The sequence below is a fragment of the Durio zibethinus genome, chromosome 1, assembly GCF_047325235.1.
Source record: "Durio zibethinus cultivar Kanyao isolate XHJ-2024 chromosome 1, ASM4732523v1, whole genome shotgun sequence".
In the NCBI taxonomy this organism is placed as follows: domain Eukaryota; kingdom Viridiplantae; phylum Streptophyta; class Magnoliopsida; order Malvales; family Malvaceae; genus Durio; species Durio zibethinus.
The window spans coordinates 38,008,608-38,027,012 of NC_143162.1; the positions used below are offsets into that span (position 1 = coordinate 38,008,608).

The following is an 18,405-nucleotide window of genomic DNA, read 5'->3' on the forward strand; positions in this document are numbered from 1 at the left end:
TTATGATCTTATTATTTTAACAACATAGAGTAAAATGAAAAAGAAATATAATGCAGAAAGCAAAAAAATTGCAACTCAACCAATTATAGAAATTTTATCATTAATAATTCGATTGCCGAATCAGAAAGACGTGAGTTTCAGTTTTTTCAGAAGAGTGAACGTCGCTTTCATTCAGTCAAAACTGAAACAAGCCACAAAACTTCAGTTCAATAATTCAGTTCAAGAAGCAAATGCCAAGATAGCTATCCATTACAGCGAACGTGTGAATTTCTTCACATTCTGTCTTCTCTCTTCCTTGGAGCACATGTAATGATTTCGTCAACTCTAAGAATCATCTCAGCAGCCTCAGTTGCAGAGAGCAATACAGCTTGCTTGACTTTGAAGGATTCAGAGATTCCTAGCTCAGCCATATCTCCTACCTGTTATAAGTTGAAACATACAATTGGTCACACCAAGGAAGAAAATTTTATAAGGATTCCATTTTGTTTGGATGTATTCAATCATAACCAGTCTCATCTACCAAATAGACCCGTGAACCATATCAGTATTTGAATCTATAAAACATTAGGATGAATACTACCAAGAAATCAAATCTCTTGATAAAAAGTTCACGTACAGAGTATTTAGTCTGTAATCATGTTATGCAGCCATACCTTAGCTAGTGTACTATAATCTAAGTGTAACATCTTTTAAGATGTAACAAGAAATTACTAACAGGACATATGTGACACAGCCAAAGAAAAGTCTGTAGCCATGTTCATCAATAAATACACTAGATTCTATTTTGATTTTTAAAATAATTCAATTTCAGCACTTACAGATCCAGAGATGACATCAATCCCTGCATTGCATCCCTCCTGATGGTGCTCCGCACGAAGCTGAGCTACCAAGTCTGCACTGTCAAGACCAGCATTGTCAGCAATAATTGTTGGGATGGCCACAAGTGCCCGCGAGAAAGCTTCAATGGCATGAGACTTCTTCCCAGGAGTCTTCCGTGCCAGTTCATCCACTTCCTTTGCCATTACCATCTCAGGCCATCCACCTCCAAGCAATACCCTAGTATCATTCACTGTCTGAGACAGCACGCACAAGGCATCATGCAGAGACCTTTCAGCTTCATCCAGCACATGATGGCTGCCATTAAAAGTAGCATGTCAGGGAGAATACAAACAAATCAAGGAGAACTAGAGAAGTTACTGCAATACTATACCTTGCCCCTCTCAACACAATAGTACAAGCCTGACCCATTTCAACACCAGAAAAGTGGATCAACTTGTCCTCACCAATCATAATTTCTTCAATAAGCTTGCAATGTCCAAGCTTAACTGACTCTGGGTTGTCAAAGGTTGAAGCGATTTCACCACCTGTTACCAAAGCCAGACGCTCTATCCCATCAAAATCAGCATGCTCAATAGCAAGTATGCCTGCATCTGCGAAGAGCTCTTCAGGGAAATTGTAAATCAACTGCCTGTTAACAAAGCAGTTAATCCCATGTGCTATGATCTTTTGCACCTTTTCTCTCATCTTTTCCTTCTCAGCCCCTTCAATTTCGGCAACCTTAGACATTGAATCAACACGAACACGTGCACCATATATCTTCACTTTATCTGTATCCATTGCAGTATTAGCCACCAAGATCTTAGCATTCTCTATTCGTTTGGGTTGTCCAAGCCCTATTTTCTTGTCAAGAATGAATCTGAAAGCATATAATTTATGTTTAAATCAATAAAATAAAATTTCCAAAATGATACCTTGACTGAATAAGAAATAGTGCAGTAAACTCTACAACAAAATGAAGCTGATAATATCCTTCTTTCTCACAATAAGGGAAAGGCTAACATACCAGAGACCCAGCTGGACACACCAAAAAAATACTATAATAAATGTTGACGGGGATAAGAAGCTCATAAGAACTCACCCTTCATCTAAGAAAGAATCTTTCAAAGATCCTCCAGGCTTCTTGATAATTTGGATCGCCTCTAAATTTGTGCTTCCCTGCAGTTTCAAATAACATGCCACACAAACTCAATAACGAAAAATGGAAAAGAAATTTAATTAAAGTAATAAGCACTTATCTTTAATCTTAAAATGTTAAATACCGAAAAGATATCACCTTTAACCTCAGAACAGCATCCACAGCTAGTTGTGCAAAATGCTCCTTATCCTGAGAGAGAATTTTGGAACTCAAAGTGGTCATTGCAATTTTCATCAAGTCTGCCTTGAATTTCTCTGCAAAATTCAGAAATGCCATGTGCATAAGAAACAACTACAACAGGGTAAAGACATTCTAATGGCAAGAACAAGTCAATTACAGACTCTATCAAGTCAAACACATTAAACAATCTAGTTCAATGAGAAATTTAAAAAAAAAACCCTAAAAAATTGGGTAAACAATTCAAAAGATAGCGGTATCATACAATCCATACAAAAATAAAATGAATGTACTGATATCCAACAATCTTCACCTTCATTCTCTTTGTTATCCACGACCCTCTGCAACAAAGCATTACGAGCACATTCGGCCGCCATCCGATAACCTATAAAACCAGCATGCATTGCTATAAACTCTGAAACAGAACTTATTTGGAAATTAGCACACCAAAAAATAAAAAGTTAAAGAATAAAACCAAATCTATTCTAGATACAAATGCAATTACGCTGCTACTAAGTTCAGAAAGAAAATTAGAACAAACAATATAGAAAATTTGATGCTGAAAAATATACTCCCGTCGGGACTAAAGAGGGAGAAGTATTAAAATTTAACAGTTATTTCTCAGGTTCATCTTTATAATGCAATTCCTTTAAATTTTATATTATAGAAACAAGTCAGAAAATATTACATAAAAGAACGACACTGTTAGAAACCCTTACTCCTTTGTTTATGCTAGATATACAGAAACTGGATAACAAGTTTAAATTTGCAGCAGTTTAATGCCTTTGCAATAATACCACATACGAGCCTCAAAATATTATAATAAAATCAAACAAGGATGAACCATGAGAGGAAGCATAAAAGAAGAACAACAGGAAGCAATGTACTAAACGATGCCAAAAGAACCTGATATTATTGTCATGGGGTGAATCTTGGCTGCCACTAGCTTTTCTGCCTCCCTTAAAAGCTCTCCAGCCAAAACAACAACAGAAGTTGTCCCATCACCAACTTCATCATCTTGAACTTTTGAGATGTCTGAATTTTGTATTAAGACACAAGTTTTAAACATGTTGACAAGAAAGCCAACCACATTACACATAAAGAGTAGTCAAGAAAGTGAAAACAATTATAAAGATACCAATTAAGACTTTTGCAGCCGGGTTGTCAATATGCAGGGATTTTAAGATGGTAGCTCCATCATTTGTAACAGTGACTTCTCGTCCTCTGCCTGTTGACTGTAAAATTTTATCCTGCCAAATAATTTCACCAACAACAAAGTCATGATTTAAAGCAGAGAATAACAACTTATTCAAGTCCTTTAATTTGGATACACAATGAGGAAACCGTACCATTCCCTTTGGCCCAAGGGTCGTCTTAACCAAGTCAGTAATTGCAATTGCCCCAACAAACGATGCCTAAAAGTAACAAAGAGTATGCAAATCATATGTTATTGAAAACAAGATACCCCAAATAGCAAGAATGTAATAAAAGCATAATCACAGAATTCCAAACAAGTAATAATTTTTTCCCCTTTAAACCAAATTATCAGCAATATATATATATATATATATTAAATAAAGCATAATGACTTACCATTCTGGCACGCTCCCCCTTCTCTTCACTAGCATCATCTTTAAGAATTTTCTCAATCTATCACATTTACCAAGCAAAGCATACGAAAAATAAAACTTCAAAAGAAATAAATAAAAAATAAACCAAAAATAAATGTACCTAACTGAAAATAAGTAGTACTAATAGGCAAAAAACGCACCGCCATGGAAAATAACGTGGACGAGAGTAACTCGAGCCTTGGTGCTCAAATAAAACCCTAAATAAAAGAGAGAGAGAGAGAGAGAGAAACGCATTTAAAAATAATCGAATCCGAATTGCTACGTAATAAACCCTAAATTTGTATAATGAACCGGCAAAGTGTTATGCTCAGCAAATTTCACTTTATTTCCCTCATTTCACTACGAAACTAACGCTCGAACCCACCCCCCCCCCCCCAAACAAAAGCCGTGGGTTTCAGAAACCCTAGAAATCATTGAAATGAGTAAGTTATTACCTGATCTTTCGCGAAATGTAGAGAAAGTGAGATTGGATCCCGCCGAGAACGGGAAATAGAAGCAGAGTTTTGGTTTGATCTCAGGGATCTGCGTTGCTCTACTATAAACGGAGTGATACTTAAAAAAGAACAATGTTAGACAAGGGTATTGAATTCTGGATTTTTGTGTCCGCAGGATTGATTGACTGTTTTGACTAAAATGTATCGGTTGGTGAACGATGAAATGTGGGAGTATATGATTAGAGAATCCTTGAGAGGCTCAATAAGCTTGATCTGAGGGGATTCCCATGTATTTATTCAAATTTTGTTTCTGAACACTGAAGGCCTGAAATGGGCCATCCACTCCCCTTATTAATGGGCTTATAATCTAACCCAATTTGAGTCCAGAAAGGCCCATTAAGTTGTGTTTGACCCACAAATTGGACAAAAGTTCAAATGATCCAGGCTTAATTTAGGATCAGTGAAATCATCCCAGTTTTGCGTTGATTTATTTTTCACTTTTATTACAAGTTAAATACATATTTAGATACAAAATTGATAAAAATATATATTGTATGATTTAAAAATAAATTTTGAAATTATCTGCTTAACAAATTTTGTGATTTTTTATGGAAAAATATGTGATCCTTTATTAACATAAAAAACCATTTAAAGTAACATTAAATTTGATTATACTCGAGGGCTGCTCGTTTAACTTCGTTGAATTTTCCGTGTTCCTTGTATGTGAAAGCAGTACCATCAACGATTGGAAAGTTGAAATGCATATTAGAAACAAACAAATTTGGCTGAATTCATGCCAAAGCTGTTGCAACCATTACATTAGGTTAATTTAATACTTGATTAACAAACATAACAATAAACTATGATATGATAATAATTAATGGTCGGAATACAAATTTATAGTAAGAAAGAATGCGACCTCGAGCTGAGGTCTATTAATTTTAAAGTTCTAATCATACATGCTCACATTAGCACAATTAATGGGCTAAATAATAAGATTATAAGGCAAAACTCTGCTATTCAATCTTCATCCACCTGAGCTGGACAGGTTTTCTCTACCCAAGTCTAGGTCCTTTATTCTATGCTAGCTTACAAGGGTCGGGTGCTTCGGCCACTAGCCCTACCGCAAAGTAGTGCATTCTTGGGGATCGGGTATTCATCCCTGAGTGAAGCTGAGGTTGTATACACACGTACATAAAACTGTTGTCCAAGGTACTGTCTTGCCCAATACTCAGACCTCAAGTTCCACATTCCTACGTTGTCAAGTGCAACATAAATGGCAGTCCATGACTTGGGATACACCTGCACTCATGGCGTATCAAATATCAAAATCTTGTTCTTCCTGTCTATTTTGGTAGGAGAAGTGAATATTAAAATGAGCCAAATGAAGATCCATTTGATTTGTTACCTGAGTGGTACAACGTGAAACTCCATCACGGAGGTTGTATCCGTTCCTACTAGCTGCTGTCCATTGCCCTCCATCCATACTGCATTTAAAGATGGTTTAGAAATAAATTTATCAGCTTAAGTTTTTTTGGGTTATTCAGGTGAAATGATGTGCTTACCCAACAACAAAGAATGAGTAGCCATCAAGATGCCAGCTCTGTACAATGTCCTCATCATTCTGAAATACAATCTCAATAAAAGCCCTATAGTCAGCGTTCATAACTGAAGTGTCAAGGTATATCCCTCCGCCATAAGGATTATCGGATATGCTTCCTATGCGAAAAACTCCTTCAATTTTGAAATAGTCGGCAAGTTTAAGAGGAGTATCTGCTGGAACAAAGGAAACACTGTTAACTGCATATCTTTGCTTGCCATTAACTTGACCGGCAGAATTTGCAAGTCTGATAGTTCTGGTTGTGTTAATGAGACCATAGTGGTATGACCCCTGTGGATTAGGCCTTGGTCCACTTGCTGTAAGGTTAGTCCTGAAAATAGGAACATGCGAATAATTAGATTAGAACACAATAAGGAGTTGTTTGCCAGAAAGTGTTTGGTTGACTTGGGAAAATGCCTGATAGAGCGGGCCTGGTTCAAAGACCAGTCAATTTGGATCGTAGGTCCGCCAGGAGGAGGACCAGATACAGGGCCAGCAGAATTGCTATAACGAAGAGTTCCTGTAGTGGTGAGGACCGGGTTGGTGAAGCGAGAGGAGACCACAATGTAGTAGTCTTGTGCGGGCTGATCAGCTGTAAATAAAACAGAGCATGATTGGCCAAGGTGAATGTCTATTGAAGAGTAGGTAGTTTGCAGAGTGTGTGTTCCCTCCACTTCCACCAAAGTCAACCTGTGGTTTTGGATGCGGAAATTGAGAGAATTTTGCAATCCAACATTTGATATCCTAAGCCTGTAGGTTTTTCCTGCAATAGATGATGCACAACATGTTTATGCTAGAACCTCATTGTTCAGCATCAAAGTTTAGGTGGATTAGATTTTGAGTACTAGACTGACTATATACCTTGTTCAACATTGAAGGAGGCACCACCAGGTCCACGACCATTGATAAGGATTCCATCAGGGAAAGGCAGCTTCTTACCACCATCCAGATGAGCTTTTAAAACCTGCAGAAGCACATTTAATTCCTTATTAGCCAGACTAGACTATCTCAACTTCAATAAAATCAATCTAATGCAGCTATTAGAATCATTAATTTAACTTCAAATTGTTTATAGAAACTTTATGACATGCACCGGACCAAGATGTCAAGCTACAGGTTGAATACATTACTAGAACACTAAATATGCTATAGGACATGAGTTGAACATCCCAGGAAACTATTATAAGCTTATGTTTTTTGGATAATTGAGGATGAAGCTTCATCGTTAGGACTTAGGAAAAAAAAAAAAGAGAGAAAATTTATCACTTTGACATACATCATAACAAGTTATGCAATGCCTTTTTAGACTATGTTTAATTAAATCAAAATAAAACCCAAGTTTAAACGTAGCAAGAAATGACAAAGATAAGGGCCAGTCCGGAAATCCAGCTGTCAAAAGGCACCAAAGCCATAGCATCGAATAGTCAAATAAAGCCCATTTACTTCGTTTATCCAACTCCTTTATGTTGCCGACACATTTACAATACCCAGACACTCAGTGATCCCATCATGTCAAATTTTTGTATACCCCACGCCTACAGTTATGAATATCATGCATTTTTCCACCTAAAAGAAGCAAATTTAAATATACCAAGGTTTAGAAAAATGTAGGATGATTACCGTGTGATTAGACTCGTACCAATCTCCAATAAGAACAGTGTAATCCCCAGCAGGATCTGGGAAGGGAACCGGAATCCGTGGTCGGCTAAGGATCCTGATCCCTCCAAAACCACCAGCAGCTTTGTGGAATGCAAGAGAAGGGAAGTAATAGAAGCTTCCTATTTGGTCCTTGACCTGAAGAATGTATGTGAAGTTCTTTCCTGGTGGAATAGGGCAGGTTGTTCCATATACACCGTCTTCAAAAGAATTCCTTCTCTGTTGGATTCCACTCCTACATTTACCGTTTCAACATAATTTACAAAATTAACAACTATAACTAGTATTTGCAAATTTTAAACAGCATCTTTCATGAAGTTCACCGCTTTGAGATGCTAAACTCTAATCCGTTTGTTGTATCCATTTACCTCTAGAGAAGTATAACTTTTCTACTCTTTACAACTTTGCAACAGGGCCAATAACATAATAGTCGACATTTACTTGATTGAGTGTCAAGCATTTTAGTTGCAAGTTCATAAATGAACCATCTATCCAAGGCAAAAACATGTAGAAACGAAATTTTGGACAGGTCAAATAGCTTCCAGATAAACAAAATATTAAATATGATAAGACTAATATCTTCCTTTTCTGGGTCCAGATGATCTCTATCCAAAAATTCCTAATCCACCCGAGCACCTTCCATATCTTTTTGGTGTGGCAGACAGCTAACAATAAATCGACCACTAGGATCATGGATGATCAGTGGGCTTTAATTAGGTCGATAAAGGGCCATTCAACTTTTGCAATAAATTCAACAAGTAAATGCTGTATCTGTCAATCCTGGAGAAGTCGTTTTCTAATTACAGCAAAGCAGAGAACTTGATTAGTTATCTCTCAATCATGGAGAAGTCATTATCTAATTACTGCCAAGCAGAGAACTTGCTTAGTTATACACTGATACTAAACACTGAAAACGATACTCATATGCTCAACTAATAACCCGACAAACGGTGAGGAGTACCAATTCCGTGGACAATCTTGTTTTGCAGAAAAATAAATGAATTGTAGTATATAGCACTATAATTAAGAAATGAAATGACCCGGGTCCGTTAAAGCCATTTCTACCATGACGCCAGCCATATGGATGTTTTTCTCTATAGGCACTCCAGGAAAGAAGACAAGAATGGCACGGAAAACTAACGTGAATGAGCCGGCGGCTCGATCAGACATTCTTTTAATCACAAATCTAAAGCAAACTTTGGGGAAGAAAAAACACAAGTTGCTTAGTGAGCGGCTAAGGCGGATGGTCGTCGGAAGAATGCAAGTAGATAACAAATATACCCCCATATGGCAGCGAAATAAGAGAGTCATGTTGGGGTAGATTCGTCTTTTTAAAGAGAAAGGGTGCGTAAAAAGTTGCCCTTAAAATCTTTGTGGAGAGAACATCGGATGATTGGATCTTACCAGGAAAGGAGAAAAGACTCGTTTAAGTTGTTAAACACGTTGATAATGAGATTGTCATTGGTAACACAGTGTATATCAGGGCCAGGAAATTGCCCATTGATGAGAAACCCCTGGGAAAAGGTAACTAATATTATCAGCATCATTGTCATATAGATCAATGACTATCAATCAAAATGAATCAGATTATTGAAGGCTTACCGTTTGACGAACGCCAAGAGGGTAAATGTCACCGTAGGTAACATTCCAGCTGAAGAACCTGTAAGGATCTTCAGCCCCGGCAATGGCAAAAAGACATGTTGTGGCACAAAACAGTCCCACCGCCAAATGAAGCCGCATTTTGGAGGCAAAGAAAATAAGAGACTCCTTTTTTGGGTCTTAGTCGTAATGTAGTGAATGTGAAAGAAAGAAAAAGAAGGAGATTTTAAAAGAAAGAGGTTGGAAGGAAGGAGCAGTGAATGATGAGGGATGGCACAATATTTTAAGTGGGGTACAGAGTAGGAGGTGATGTGTGGAAGCGAAGTAAGCCGTAAAGGAAAAAAAGGAGGGAAAAGTTGGGAATAGGAAATTAAAAAGAAAGAGAGAGAGAGAGAGAATTGAAGTGTCGGTGGTGGACTGGGATCCTTACATTAGCAGACTATTTGAACTGTGAATGTGCTTGTCTCCCACATGGGTCTGGGTTCTTTGTTTTTGTTCTTGCAAAACACTGGTGGTGGTAGAGGTGCTGGTGGGTGCTTTGTTTTATTTTGTTTTGAAACAGGGATTGCACGTGAAGAGGTTAAACAGGCAAAGGCAAGGGCAAGGGCCCCCATTACGATCTCACATTTCTTTTCCATTTTTATTTATTGCTGTTTTTGTTTGAATAATCCAATCTAATCTTTTGTTGGTTTCTTCTGCTTAAGCATAGTAACTTATTATGGTCCTTGTGAAACTATTCACAAGCACTTTGTCTACGAATCTCTTAACAATTCAGGGAATGCAGTAACAAGGAGTAGGATCGTGACTTACTGACTTGGCTGAGTCAAACTCTAATATGGCAGGCTTTGATGGATGGATGTTTTTGAGGCTATCTTCTTAGGCTGGCAAATGGCTCATTGACTATAGAAAGCTTGAAATGGGCCTGTTGATATTAGTATTAGAGCAAATTTTCATTTTTGGCAAAGCTGCTAATAATAGAATCTCAAATTAGTAATGTACATAAAGCTGCTTAATCCTTATTTTCTACAAAATGTTGCCGTCGATGGCGTTTACAGGGGATGGGGGAAGAAAACAATAAAATTAGAGCGTGTTAATTTCGGCGATTGTGACAGTATTGGCATATCTAAATATTTTAGCCTTGGTGAGTCTTGGATTTTCCTAGGAGCAAGTGCCGACAACAATCAGTGACCATTGCCATTAAAACATTTTTGAATATATACTATGAAAAACATTTTGTTCCAATAATGAAGGCAATCAAATTTGTTTTATGCTTTCAAATCCTAACTGGAAATGCGAATAGTCATTGTCATAACAAACCATGCTGGAGTCTAGCTGGGAACCTTAATTAAAGTGCCAGGGCTGGCAGAATAAGAAAACTGCAGTCAGAGCAAAATTGAATTTAACAGCAGCTTAGGGAGTAAAAGAGAGTTGAAATTAGCAGCTTTCGCCGAATTTATGAGAAAGAAGCAGCAAACTAATTTTGAAAACTCACCCCTGCATTGCAGCAATCTTGACTCAACAAGTTCTTGAGTCAACCCAATAACATTTGTCTAATTTCAAATTTGTTATAATTGATCAATCAGATCTCGCATTCAATCTCTAATCCAAATAATCAGAAAACGCCTTTCAACAAAATGACTTTAAAAATTACTCACTGAAAAGAGATCCGACCATAACTTTCACTTTTACTTTCCAGTGACTTCGGATAATGAGCTACCACGGCGGCTTGCTTTGGTGAACTGGAAGCAACATAGCGCCTATCATTACCCTTCAACCTTACGTCAATCTTTGCATTTACCTTATCTTAATCCCATAGTGTAATTAAATCTTGGCTTAGACTTTAGATCTTCCTAAGGTGGTAATATGTGCAAAACCCAATTATTTTGATTGGGACTTTAACCAGAACATACGCCAAGAGAAAGAGAAAAAAAAAATATATATATATATATATATATATATATACATATATATTTATATAATGAAACCATGAAAGGAAAAAAAAATGCTAGCATTGGCAAAAACGTCCATGAATGAATGGCCATGAATTTCCAAGGCAACGTCCCCACGCCCCCACGTCCGTAAGGTCAGTCTTAGTAGCATGTGCCATCATTGCAAAGGCTTGAATAATTGCCTAAAACTCAAATTACAAGACCTTGGATGGATCTCATCCATTACCATAACCCACTACATGCTTTAAAATTGAATTTCAATAGCAACCTATAAAATATAGTAACAATTTTGATGATATATTTGCTCAGATTTATTTGGAAATTCCATAGGTTACTAGGTTAGCAGGACCAATCAACCCGCAATTACTGGGCACGTACCTTCTTACCATACAGGCTACTGCCTGTATAAGCCATGGAATTGACAAGAAGCCAAGTGCAACATGCAGATTTCGCAGCTCGGATCGTCTATAAATGTCAACTCCGCTGATTTGGCATTTGGATATCATTTCTGCTCATAGATTATAATTCTATCGCATTACAAAAACACCATCATCAGTTCCACATTTCAATATTAATCTTGACTCACACTCTTAATGGGGATGGCAATTAACAAATATAGAACAACTAAGTACTCATAATGAAAATATAAAAACAAGAGAGCTGAGTCAGAGTATCTTGGGAGCAACTCAAATTATTCAATCATTCATCCAAGCTTAAAAGAAGGGAAAGCCTGATTATTGGGTTTAGGCATGGAAGTCCCAACTTATTCGAGATTTGGGATGATGTTGCACTTGACAGATAGCCCTCGAGATCTACACACTTATGGTCCTAGTGAGTTTTCAGAATGTATAAGGCTTGAATGCACAGCAAGAGCAACCAAGCAAGTGAGCAAGTTGGCTTCAAACAGAAATCTATCGAGTGCTTTTACATATTAAGCACATCTCTGCTTGAAGCAAAGGATACCATCTAGCCAGATTAAATACTAAAAATAGTCTCACTTATGTATGGATCTGCATATACACCATCATCATTAACACAACAGGAAGACAATAAATTTACTCCTTCCAAAGAACACCAAAAACAAAAGAAACAAAAAGGAAAAGGAAAAAATAGAAAGACTGAGCTATAAGTTTATGATGAATCAGGCTCCATTAAGAGCCTTGCCCATGGCCATAGGACACCCAACTCCTAATAACACAAAACCAAGGGTGTTCATCAGTTTTTTTTTTTTTTTTTTGGCCAATAGGGTGTTCATTAGTTAACTAACTTGCAAAATGTTCTACTGAGAAAGCCATTTTTGGTCCTCATGGACTTCTTCCACTCTTAGCCCACAGCAGCCGCTGGGAAGACAAGGCATCAATAAGAATTAAAAGTGATTTTTTTTGGATAATTGAAATTTTATTACCCAAGAATAACAAGTATAACAACCGCCAGAGGCAGCAAACAATAAAGACCAAAGGAAACAATTACAAGCCAAAAATCCTTACACTTAAACCCCATTTTGAGCCAGGATTGATGTTCACAGGATCACTAGAAATTCTGTTGATACCTGTAAGTCTGTATCCAACAATCTCCACAATGCAACTAACCGGTTCAGCTAAAAGTGAATCTTTCAGATGCCTAAATAATTATTCCACGTAAGTAGCCATGTTAGGCCACCTTCTCCATATACTTAGACACATAGAATAACACAGATTTTGTTACTCAGCAACTCAAAAAGAAACCAACTTCTCTTAATTCTCTGTGATCCTATTTTCCTTTGAAGTGTTCAATAGACATTAAACAACAAAAATGTTTCCAAACCTCATCATTTTCAACTTCTGCAACTTTTTAATTGATTGGAGCAAAATATGACATATTATCTAAACCTAGGCAGAATCAATATGGAAATTCATGTGTCACAGACACTTACAGACATGAATAACTCTTCTATTCAACTAAATGGATAGACCCTTAATGCTAAAGGGCTAAATTCGATTGACAAAACAAACAGAACAAACTCTAGCATGAGACCTTCTCAAAACGTCAACCAATTGAAATTTAATCAAATCTTGTTCATATCATAGAAACCCAACCAAAAACATAAGCAAATCAAAGAGCATTTCGCAGATTCAGGAAAGATTCTAAAAAATATTACTAACCCAAAGAGAAAAAGCGCAAAACATCTCTGAACATTATAGAGGACATAATAAAGATATTGTTTAAGGAAAATCACTGAGAGGGGGTTCAGTTGAGTCTAATTATCGTCGCCGAAGAGGAGGCGGAGGCGGGAAGCGAAGCGACCAGAGGGCTCGAGAGAGGCCTCGTGGAGGAGGCCACGTTTGATGTTCTTCATGCGGTCAGTGAGAGCTTCCTGCTCTTGCTTGAGAGCAGCGGTGTCCTCTTGGAGGTCGTGGATGCGGTATTTCTGGCCCAATGATCGCATGCTCAGCAGCAAAATCCCGGTCATGGCGAACAACTGAATGAAGTTGTGTTTGTATTTCACCGCATTTTTCAAAAACCCAAGCGATTTTCTACCTTTTTGGCCGGTGGTGGACGCGTCTGGCGGTGCCGATGAAGACATGGGCGTGACCGGTGCTGAAGAAAGAATCTCTGACCTAGAAATGTTGCCCTTGACTGAAATTAAGAAACAAAACGGCAACTTAATCAGCGTTTAGTTTAAGTCGTATAGGCCATGGGCAATTAGCTTTGGGCCTTTAGCCCTTTATGATTCTGATTGGGCCCCAGTCTGGCCCAATCTCTTTTTTTTTAGGGTACATACCGGCCGTCTCCGGCAGTTGATTCTGCATTTGAGATTTTAAGCTAAATTAATGTTCCAGTATCTGAAAAAATAAGTAAAAATTCCCTTAATCAGTAAGTAGTTGGTTTTGGTGTTTAACGAGAATTGTATCAATCACAAAGTATAATTGAAAGTTAATCCAAGAATATTACAATAAATTTCTAAAAATTACAAAAAAAATAAAAAGAAAAGAAAAGGGAATAGCGTCCAATAGCAGAAAATGGAGAACAGGACCAGCCTCTGACCTGCGGAAATCATTACAGCAGAGTTGCTTTTTCCGATTATTACATGACCTCCAAATGCATAAGAATTCCCTGTCCACATCTCTTATATTCATTGCTACATAATAATTAATAATCAATCGATCCCTCATCCAAAATTTTGACTAAACACCAGCTCTCCCAATTCTATGTCTCTTTCTAGCAGTCGAAAGGGTGCAATGAACTGCATTTTGTGCCTAATCATTCACCTAGACGCTCCGGAGAAGAAGTCAACAGAGAATGGTGGCCAATCTGACAACTTTGCATAATTCCACAAACAAACCAAAACTTAGGTGATGCCTACACTCTGCATCAGAAGTCCAAACTACCACATTGTTTGCTCTCGATACTTTCTGTGCCACCGCCTTGTTTTATATCTTTCTTAACATCACTGTTTAGGCCTCGACTACGACCAATGCCAAGCTTCGGCAAACCCCGATTCAGCCCCTCCAGCAAGACACAAGCTTTACACCATTTCTGTATACCATGTATAAGATTGAATCAGTTTTAATCATATTGCAGACAGCTATTAGTGCTTAAAGTACTTCAATAGAAGGCAGAACTTTATAAAAGATCTGGCACATCAAATGCATGTCAAAGTTTCAGACATCTAAGGTGTCAGCAAGGTACAAGCAGTTGTCACCTGGCTGGAAATATAACCACATCGTTCGCAGGTTCCCTGCTCAGGCATTTTGGTGGAAGTGGAAATTCTAAAATTCTCCCCCGATTTAATGATGTCAAGTATAGCCCTAGGCCTGCAAAGTAAGCCATAACAGTAAAAAACTACAAAATTTTAAAACTTGATAGAAGTGATACTAGAGTGGGAACAAGAAGGTATTAACCTGATTCTCTCCAAATCTTTTATGAATTCACGAGCAAAACCACGATATGCATTTGGAGAATAAATGCCTGAAATTTTAACAACACCACTCTGTGATTAGAGTAATAGACAATATAGACATGCAATACCATCTAAACATAAACCTTAAGAAAAGGAGCTTGACAGCTGAAGCAACCATATTCTAAATAAACAATTGAAAAAGGCACGAAAGGGAATGGTAGAATCAATTACATTCAGTAGAGAAGTAGTCCAGCTTCTTGAAATAAGCATACGTGGAGATCTTGTTAAGGTTTTGGCAGCCAAGTGTAATGAAATGCTCATATAATAAATTCACAATCAAAACTTTCAAAACAGTGAGCATTTCAAGGATATATCACAATCTCCTTCTCATAGGTATACTTAAAAGGTTTGCATCTTGGAATAGGTCCATCTTCACCAGTAGTAATAGAAGTGCATCTACTCAATCTGCACAAGTAAAAGCCATTATCTCAGCTTAATAATCAAGATGTTCATAAGAAAACAAAAAGCACACTCAATACATTACCTAGCAATATCACCTCGTAATATGTTCAACAGAACAGTTTCAGCAATATCATCAGCATTATGTCCAGTAGCAACCTTGTCAACTTTCAGCAATGCAGCACCTCGGTCAAGGGCCTTTAACAAAAATAAGGCCAAACAAGTCATTCTATCCTAAACTATAACACAAATGCAAGTGCTACAAAGATAGTAATTACTACATTGGAATAGATTGTTTATATACAAAGGTAGTGAACATTCCAATCTACATTGGAATAACTACATTGGAATGTTCACTATCTTTGTATATAAACAATCTAGATTGTGAACATGCATCCCTTGATGACTTGTTTGGCCTTTTTTGTTCACAATCTATAAATTGTGTATAAACATCCTTTATTGGAATTGATGGCTGTAGTTGTTTAATAATTTATTAATACAAAGTTCAAATCAACAAAATGGACAATGAGCCAGTTTTTATAGAGGGAGAACCAACAAATTCCAGATAAAAGAAACCATGCCTAATGCAAATTAAACCATGCTTAAAGAGAAAGGAAAAAAGGTAGGAATTCTCACCATAAATATACCACTGTAAAAACTAAAAACACATTTAACATAAGGACAAAAAATTACACCTATGGGGCTTGGTTGGGTAGAATGAGAAAGATAATGAGTAGCTGCAAGTTATAAAACTTAAGGGTTTTCACAGAAACACTATATATACACAAAAAGGAATGCCCCATCTTAAAATTCAGATATCAAGATCTAATTACATAGCTTTGGTACAAACATGCATATAGCCTATCAGACGTAGCAAAAGAGTGAAACCAGCAAAAACATTGTTATGAATTCAGGGTTTTAGAAAACAATACCTGGCGGCGGAAAACACCACAAAATGTACAATTATTTTTTAAGCCAATCATCTTTACTATTTCATCCATAGTCCATCCATACAAATCCTTGTAAGACACAATTTTTAGTGGCAACCCATACTGCAGAACAAACAATAATAAGAATTATACTATCAGAAAATTGAGAGGAAAATGTTTCAAAACAAAGCTTGAAACAGTTAGCAAGGAAGCCAGCAACTAAAAATTTATCTACTTTAGAAGCAACAAGAATATGTTTTGGAAAAATTCAACATGACAGACAAAATTGACCTGAAGTTCATTTCTTTTGACAGTTTCAAGCGAGTCATCCCTGTACCCAGTAATGCCCTCATCAACAGACAAAAGAAAAAGATCAAGGCCATAGTTATGTCGTCGATTCAGTTCTGATAACACGTAAGCAAGGACTGTCGAATCTGAGTCAACCCCAGGAGTAGATATTAGAAGGATAATAAGAATTATAAACTTGTTGCTATGACAGTCTATGGAGCTTGGTTTCAGCTTAAACAAAGAAGGAAAGAAAGAAATTAACCTTTCCCACCAGAGGCGCCAATAGCAATACGTTCACCAGGCTTGAACAGCTGGTTCTCCATAATTACCTGGTGAATCTCCTCCTCAAACACCTCGTAAAAACACTCCTTGCATATCTTTAACCAAAGCATAATTTTAGTAATAATAATAAAAAAAAAAAGAATTTCAAATTCAAGAGATAAAAGAGATTGAAACAAACCAAGTGATCCTCAATTCGATGCCTGTTTGAAATTGAATTAGCATAATGAAGGGAAGTTTAAGAAGTTACCTGCTCTAGGGTTTTGGGTCTTTTGAGGGCAGCTCTTCGCTGGTTACAAATGCAACAAAGCCGAGGTCCATATTTCTTTGGCTTTGTATCGGCTTCCATAAATTGCCAGATGTTTTGATAGGAACAACTGACAGTTCAACGGGGATTGGTTCGTTTCCGTTAAGGGTTTTGCTGCTTTCACAAGGCACGAGTTTCAGGCAGGGCTTAAAAATCAGAAAGCGAATTTAAAAAAAAAAAAAAAACAACCATTCAATAAGAGAGAAGAAACTAGAAAATAAAAGCCAAAAGTATAAAAGTCTTTAACAAAAACGACATAATATAAGTAACAAGGAGAGTGAAAAAAGGCACAGCGTCTCGTATGGTTTGGATCGGACCCAATGTAATTTGATAAGGCTCAAATAGGTCCATTTGTTCCAATTTCTTCGGTCATGCCCAAGACAAAAAGTCCAAACTCAAAAACGAAAAAGCCCAATCTTTTTCTTCCTGTTTACAACTCATTTAATATGTTTAATGTTAATGATTATGATTCATTAGTAAGTTTTTTGGCACAAAAAAAGCCCAAGTCTTTAGATAGGCATACTAAATGATTGGGCTTTTTTGGAATTTAACAAGTTTAATATTAAATGAAAGTATTAAATTCATTAGATTGGGCTTAGGCTTGGGCTTTTTGGACCCAATCATTTAGGGTACACAGTAGTTGAAGATTAATAAACAAGTGCAAATTATTCAGACAAACGAAAGTAATTCTACCATTCTTGTAGCCCAAACGTATACCCATGTGCTACAAATAGTAAACAATCTCGATTAATTAGATATTAAAATCGATACAGAAAACTATAATAAAATAATATAATATAATATTATAAATTAAATTAAATTAAATAATATCATTTTATTTTATATTTAATGTATGTAAAAATTATAATAAAATAATTTATTTATTTATTAAAATTATTTTTTTTAATTTATATAATTTAAATTATTGATATAATTTTTAAAAATATAATTAAATATGTAATTTTAATCTAATAAATTAAAAACTAATCACCTCCGCTTGATGAAAATTAATTAATCCCATAAAGTATTAATCCTTTTTGTAATTTTTATTCTTCTTTTTATATACAAATTAAATAAAATATTAAATAATTATCATATCTTATCAACGATGCTATGCATCAAATATAATATAAAATTTTGAACAAATACAGGAGGATTCACTTCCTCCGCCTACCTGCGATAGTAATTTTCCTGTTTCTTTTTCCCTTGAAAAAAAAGAAGACCATTGCAACTATTTGACCC

At 36.5% G+C, this 18,405-nt stretch overlaps 4 protein-coding genes across 5 annotated transcripts; all 4 read right to left on the bottom strand.

Moving 5' to 3' along the window:
- Positions 1–68: 68 nt before the first annotated feature.
- Positions 69–4,312, bottom strand: LOC111312874 (T-complex protein 1 subunit beta). The gene is made up of 12 exons (XM_022913571.2): positions 4,218–4,312; positions 3,924–3,980; positions 3,746–3,802; positions 3,502–3,567; positions 3,291–3,402; positions 3,059–3,187; positions 2,466–2,537; positions 2,114–2,229; positions 1,919–1,995; positions 1,211–1,696; positions 819–1,134; positions 69–419 (listed from the first exon to the last, which is right to left on the bottom strand). Exons 2-12 carry the CDS (start codon positions 3,927–3,929, stop codon positions 273–275), a joined length of 1,584 nt encoding a protein of 527 aa, XP_022769306.2. The 5' UTR covers positions 3,930–3,980; positions 4,218–4,312; the 3' UTR covers positions 69–272.
- Positions 4,313–5,061: 749 nt separating this feature from the next.
- LOC111312876 (L-ascorbate oxidase homolog) lies at positions 5,062–11,621 on the bottom strand. Of its 2 annotated transcripts, XM_022913574.2 has the most exons (8): positions 9,076–9,272; positions 8,878–8,987; positions 7,438–7,708; positions 6,679–6,781; positions 6,235–6,580; positions 5,783–6,148; positions 5,626–5,704; positions 5,062–5,519 (listed from the first exon to the last, which is right to left on the bottom strand). In XM_022913574.2, exons 1-8 carry the CDS (start codon positions 9,211–9,213, stop codon positions 5,307–5,309), a joined length of 1,626 nt encoding a protein of 541 aa, XP_022769309.1. In that variant the 5' UTR covers positions 9,214–9,272; the 3' UTR covers positions 5,062–5,306. The 2 variants fall into 2 exon arrangements, with proteins under 2 accessions (XP_022769309.1, XP_022769310.1); XM_022913575.2 differs by lacking the exons at positions 8,878–8,987; positions 9,076–9,272 and adding an exon at positions 11,400–11,621.
- Positions 11,622–13,035: 1,414 nt separating this feature from the next.
- Positions 13,036–14,173, bottom strand: LOC111312879 (uncharacterized). Its single transcript, XM_022913579.2, has 3 exons — positions 14,046–14,173; positions 13,783–13,843; positions 13,036–13,637 (listed from the first exon to the last, which is right to left on the bottom strand). Exons 2-3 carry the CDS (start codon positions 13,808–13,810, stop codon positions 13,258–13,260), a joined length of 408 nt encoding a protein of 135 aa, XP_022769314.2. The 5' UTR covers positions 13,811–13,843; positions 14,046–14,173; the 3' UTR covers positions 13,036–13,257.
- Positions 13,845–17,397, bottom strand: LOC111312877 (cytoplasmic tRNA 2-thiolation protein 1). The gene is made up of 10 exons (XM_022913576.2): positions 17,107–17,397; positions 16,840–16,954; positions 16,581–16,723; positions 16,293–16,412; positions 15,446–15,558; positions 15,274–15,366; positions 15,133–15,173; positions 14,903–14,969; positions 14,704–14,815; positions 13,845–14,537 (listed from the first exon to the last, which is right to left on the bottom strand). The coding sequence occupies exons 1-10, from the start codon at positions 17,203–17,205 to the stop codon at positions 14,373–14,375; spliced, it is 1,068 nt and encodes a 355-aa protein (XP_022769311.1). The 5' UTR covers positions 17,206–17,397; the 3' UTR covers positions 13,845–14,372.
- Between the last annotated feature and the right edge of the window lie 1,008 nt (positions 17,398–18,405).

Coding starts and splice junctions, on each gene's coding strand:
- LOC111312874 (XM_022913571.2), bottom strand. Junction 1,996..2,113: donor ATGCTGTTCTGAGGTTAAAG/GTGATATCTTTT, acceptor TTGAAACTGCAG/GGAAGCACAAATTTAGAGGC. Junction 1,697..1,918: donor GATTCTTTCTTAGATGAAGG/GTGAGTTCTTAT, acceptor ATATGCTTTCAG/ATTCATTCTTGACAAGAAAA.
- LOC111312876 (XM_022913574.2), bottom strand. CDS start 9,213: ATGCGGCTTCATTTGGCGGTGGGACTGTTTTGTGCCACAACATGTCTT. Junction 6,782..7,437: donor GGTACGAGTCTAATCACACG/GTAATCATCCTA, acceptor GTGCTTCTGCAG/GTTTTAAAAGCTCATCTGGA. Junction 6,581..6,678: donor CTCCTTCAATGTTGAACAAG/GTATATAGTCAG, acceptor CATCTATTGCAG/GAAAAACCTACAGGCTTAGG.
- LOC111312879 (XM_022913579.2), bottom strand. CDS start 13,810: ATGCAGAATCAACTGCCGGAGACGGCCG. Junction 13,638..13,782: donor TCAACTGCCGGAGACGGCCG/GTATGTACCCTA, acceptor TCTTAATTTCAG/TCAAGGGCAACATTTCTAGG.
- LOC111312877 (XM_022913576.2), bottom strand. CDS start 17,205: ATGGAAGCCGATACAAAGCCAAAGAAATATGGACCTCGGCTTTGTTGC. Junction 14,816..14,902: donor AAAGATTTGGAGAGAATCAG/GTTAATACCTTC, acceptor CTTACTTTGCAG/GCCTAGGGCTATACTTGACA. Junction 14,538..14,703: donor GTGGTTATATTTCCAGCCAG/GTGACAACTGCT, acceptor CATGGTATACAG/AAATGGTGTAAAGCTTGTGT.